Source organism: Perkinsus marinus (genome assembly GCF_000006405.1).
Source record: "Perkinsus marinus ATCC 50983 genomic scaffold scf_1104296957684, whole genome shotgun sequence".
Taxonomy (NCBI): Eukaryota; Perkinsozoa; order Perkinsida; family Perkinsidae; genus Perkinsus; species Perkinsus marinus.
Genome location: NW_003207022.1, coordinates 1 through 4,934, shown reverse-complemented (window position 1 = coordinate 4,934; position 4,934 = coordinate 1). Strand labels below are relative to the sequence as shown.

Sequence of the window (4,934 nt, the reverse complement as noted above, 5' to 3'; positions counted from 1 at the left end):
CTTTCCTCAGCACCTGAGCTCAGGAGTTTCCTATACAGTGTTGGAGTAGGAATATATGTAATCGCTTTCCTCAGCACCTGAGCTCAGGAGTTTCCTATACAGTGTTGGAGTAGGAATATATGTAATCGCTTTCCTCAGCACCTGAGCTCAGGAGTTTCCTATACAGTGTTGGAGTAGGAATATATGTAATCGCTTTCCTCAGCACCTGAGCTCAGGAGTTTCCTATACAGTGTTGGAGTAGGAATATATGTAATCGCTTTCCTCAGCACCTGAGCTCAGGAGTTTCCTATACAGTGTTGGAGTAGGAATATATGTAATCGCTTTCCTCGGCACCTGAGCTCAGCAGGAGTTTCCTCACTATTTACAGGAGTTTATATACGAATTCTCGTAGAAATTTTCAGAAAGCGATAATAATTTCTGTTCACAATTTTTATATTGTCACCAACACATGTAGTTGACCATATGCACATTCTCCTCCTCACACTGGTGGGGACCGAACCGGCGTCGGAGGATGTGTGGAGTCGTTGGTGTTTCAGGTTTGCGGTGAATTCGGCTTATCTCACTCAAGCAGGCCTGCTCTCTCATGATGGTAGAGCGCAATGCCTTGATAAGTAGGGACAGGGGGGGAGGGGGTCTTCCATCGGGAATTTGAAAAAAATAAATATTTTTCCGGAGTTTTTTCTTTCCCAATTTTTTCTAGATTTTTTTCTCTAGATTTTTTCTCTAGGTTTTTTTCCTTTTTTTCCTTTTTTTTCTTTTTTTTCTTTTTTTCTTTTTTTTTATTCTTTAGTAGTTGAATTTACCTCAGATGATCTTCGGGGACTACCTTTCCTTTTTAGTTGTTATTAACTGATGATATTCGCATCTATTTATCGAACCATTAAAATGTGTGTGTTACTCGTCACCAAATCGATTTGATTTCAAACGATGGGAATGACCGCGCGCCACAAAATTGCGTTCTCAGTTACTCGCTGATCTCGTTGATAAACACCTTCCTGCGGGACCAGGAGAGATCGGCCTCTCAGGAGCTGACCAAATCGACGGCGGCGTTTGGGGACAACAGCAAGCCGGCATTCACGAGCATGAGCCTCGGCGATTTATTGTGGGAATTTGCCAAGTAAACACGGACGTTTTAGGAAAATGAGCGAAAAATTCCGCTAGGTTGAGAAAAACGATCGTGCGAAATGATGCACATGTTCAACTATGTGTGTTGGTGACAATATGGAAATTCTGAGAAGATTCTCATTGGTTTCTGTACACTTCTACGCGAATTTGTATGTAAACTTTTAAGATTAGGGAGAAGCTTCTAAGCTCAGCTGAGGGGAGCGAACATATATTCCTACTCCAACACTGAGCAGGTGACAGTCTGAAAATATAAGGATCATTAGCTCTGTTGGGTTGATTTAATCGCTCTTTAACGACACGAAATCGGAATTTTTCGCACATTTTTTCCAACGTTTTTGGTTCAGGTCATACAGTCGTGAGATCGATGAGAATGAGGAGAGTGTTGATGATGGTATAGAAAACTGCACTTGCCAGGGATCGAACCGGGGACCTCTTGTTTAGGCAACTTGCGACGCTCGAGTAAACGGCAGTGGCTGTTGCCGTGGTTGGAGAATCTCATCGATTTGACCTCCCAACTGTCCAATTTCCACGAGACCAAGGCGGCCTTTGAGAGTATGTATGCTACGTTGAAGTGAGTTGGGCGGAGCGAAGTTTTTTTGTTGACATATTTCGATTCGCGGTGTTCTGTTGTGTACAGGGGTTGTCACTATTTCCTCATATTTCTGGAGAAAATTTAAAAAACTAGAATCGAATTGTTAAGTTTGCGAGAGTTTTTTTGGGAAAATTTGTTATAAAAATTTCCAGAAAATTTCAGGGAAAATGTTCGAAATTAAGATAAATTGAATAAATTTTGATTTTTTTTTAATTTTTAAACGCGACAGCGGTTTAGGTACTTGATAAGATCACCTGAAATTCGGCAAGAGCGAAATCGGAGTCTTTTGGTACCGTACTTGCTCGAATTGCCATCGGATAAGACCGCCACAGTGAGGGCCAGCGAGGCGTGGAAAAAGTATGGTCGTGATAGTGATGTGGGAGGAAGAGGTGGGCGGCCTTGCCAATCATCCGGGTTCGATCCCTGGTAGGGACGTTTTTAGGATTAACCGATTATTACCGCGATGAAACGCGACGGAGGTTTGGGGAGGTTATGAAGATTCGCGCAAATCTCGGCGATGAGATGAAGCTCAGGATGGCTCACCCGAGCATGGCAGCGTGGTGGCTAACGCCTACTAGGGTTGCTGATGTAAGTTTTCACGCCCCACGAAATTTGAAAATTTTGTGAAACTTGTTTCACATTTAATTTCGCAAAAAAAACCGCATGTGAGCAGAGAATTTCGTGATGTGTTTCACGTGTTACGGAGTGATTTGTCCGGTGTTATTCGCGAAGTGTTTTCAATTCACTTCATATCGCGTTTTACACATGGAGTATTACGCCACTTCACTTAATTGAATATTTTTTGTTGTTTTCAGACTCGCAAGAGAGGGAGAGATGAGGCTAAACAGGCTCCTCGAAAGAGGCAAGCAGTAGCGGCTGGGAGTAGTAAATAGTAGTAGTCGTGGTTAGGCGTTTCATAGTTTGGAAAAGTTGTGTTCTGTGGGGATCGAACCGGGGATCTTTGGATTACCTGCTCGGTGTTGTTGTAGTTAACTAAGTAGAGTAATTCCACTGCTATCTTATATTATTATCATTGATGACCTACAGCACTACTATTGCGCCAGCGGCGGCGGCTGAAGGACATGCAGTTGATGACGTGTCGGTGTTGGCGACGATGAGGCCGAGCATGGCGACGTGGTGGTTCCCGAGGGCCCATCAGCCGACACAGATTCCTCAACCACAGAGAGATATTATCGAGCAGAGGGGCGCGGTGGTGATGGAAGTTGATGAGGAAGTGCAGGTAATAATCGTTTGATTTGTGGAAAACGGACGATTATGGGTTGATGGGTAAAAAATTCCGTAATCGGAATTTTTCGCGCCGAAGTGGGGAAGTATAAACGATATCATATACATGTGGTTTGCACGCATGCACAAGATCGTATCTTTCTCTTCTCCCTTTAGTCACGTAAACGAGGTCGTCCTTTGGAATCTTCATGCTCCAGTGGTGAAGAATATTATCATCAGCTTAGTAAGCGTGGTCACTACTCGATAGCATAAACGGGACCGCCCGAGCTGATGATGATGAACGTCGTAATTACATTAAATCGATTTAGTATGATCGTTATACGGTCTTGGAAGGAGTTGCAGTAGGGTAAAGACGAATATTGTTACTGCTTGCGGTGTTGAGTTGACGCGTCTGGGAATCGAACCTGGGGTCTCGGGTTACACGTGTTTGGTTTCCTCAACTGAGCTCGTGAGTTTACTCAATACATTATGAAAATCCACATAGGAATTTGGGTAGAAGCGTTAGAAAAACCAACGATTTTTCCCGAAATTTTCTCAGAATTTTTATATTTTTATCAACACATGTAGTTGACCATGTGCATATATTCCCCCCTTTCCACTGCCTCGTATTTGTAGTTGTTTTCTTCAACTTTTTCCCTATTCCCACTGAGGATGATTCCTTCTGGAGGTGTTGGGTGGATCGCGATGATGGTTTTGTTGTTGGCGTTTTTCTCAGCAGTCGGACTGAGGTGGGTTTTGGGCCTATTCCGTATCTTGCACGCTTGAACCTAAGATATGCTCTCAGATTTCTAAACTCACCAAGGGAGTTCCCATTTGAATCAGCGACTATCATCGTAGCCCATCCGGATGACGAGACTATGTTTTTCTTGCCGATAATAAAATGGTTGAAAAAACTCAAAATTAGAGTTACTATTGTTTGCTGCACTACGGGAAATTACGACGGTTTGGGAGGTAGGTCTGGGAAAAAATGTGGGGAGTTTTCGGCGAGAATCATCAGTGGAGTTTCACGACAACCCGTTTTATGTGAAGTGGCGTAATACTCTGTGAAAAAGGCGATATTCGCGGTGATATGCAGTAGTCGTGAAATATGTTTTTCACTAGTATTTTTCATATCACTAGGGTGGTGAAACTCCAGTGTTAGTAATAGTAGAATTTATAGTAAGTAAAGTTCAGGGCATTTTTTGGAAAATATAATATTTTTTCCGCGAATTTTCCGCGAAAAATTTTCGATTTCTGTTCACAAGAAATTGTCGAATCAGGAAAATATTGGGAATAAGGGGAAAAGGGGGGAAATTTCTGAATCTTTCAGATACGAGAAGAATTGAATTTGAAAAAGTTTGTGAGTTTTTGGGCGCGCGAAGTGTCATGATAGAGGACCAGCGTCTGCAGGATGGGTGGGAGATGTGGGATGCTGGTGCTACTGCGGAGGTGAGGGATAAAATGTGCACAATTTGGTGAAATTTTGAGTAATATTCTGGGAGAATTTTGGGAAATTCTTTTGAGTTTTTGTTGGAAGTATAGTATGTAAACTGTTATATTTAGTTTTGGAAACTTTTGAGGCCAGTTGAGGAAAGCGATTACATATATTCCTACCCCAACACTGTATAGGAAACTCTTCTGAGCTCAGTTGAGGAAAGCGATTACATATATTCCTACTCCAACACTGTATAGGAAACTCCTGAGCTCAGCTGAGGAAAGCGATTACATATATTCCTACTTCAACACTGTATAGGAAACTCCTGAGCTCAGGTGCTGAGGAAAGCCATTACATATATTCCTACTCCAACACTGTATAGGAAACTCCTGAGCTCAGCTGAGGAAAGCGATTACATATATTCCTACTTCAACACTGTATAGGAAACTCTTTTGAGCTCAGCAGCTGAGGAAAGCGATTACATATATTCCTACTCCAGCACTGTATAGGAAACTCTTTTGAGCTCAGCAGCTGAGGAAAGCGATTACATATATTCCT

At 42.5% G+C, this 4,934-nt stretch overlaps 2 protein-coding genes across 2 annotated transcripts; both read left to right on the top strand.

Annotated features, from left to right (window-relative positions):
- Positions 1 to 964: 964 nt before the first annotated feature.
- On the top strand, positions 965 to 2,610 carry Pmar_PMAR007987 (hypothetical protein; the record flags this gene model as incomplete). The annotated part of the gene is made up of 6 exons (XM_002774705.1): positions 965 to 1,117; positions 1,470 to 1,516; positions 1,567 to 1,696; positions 1,955 to 2,106; positions 2,160 to 2,305; positions 2,533 to 2,610. Coding segments are annotated over 6 exons (706 nt in total), but the record flags the coding sequence as incomplete, so codon positions are not given.
- Positions 2,611 to 3,819: 1,209 nt separating this feature from the next.
- Pmar_PMAR007986 (n-acetylglucosaminyl-phosphatidylinositol de-n-acetylase, putative) lies at positions 3,820 to 4,420 on the top strand (the record flags this gene model as incomplete). The annotated part of the gene is made up of 2 exons (XM_002774704.1): positions 3,820 to 3,913; positions 4,272 to 4,420. 2 exons carry the CDS (start codon positions 3,820 to 3,822, stop codon positions 4,418 to 4,420), a joined length of 243 nt encoding a protein of 80 aa, XP_002774750.1.
- Between the last annotated feature and the right edge of the window lie 514 nt (positions 4,421 to 4,934).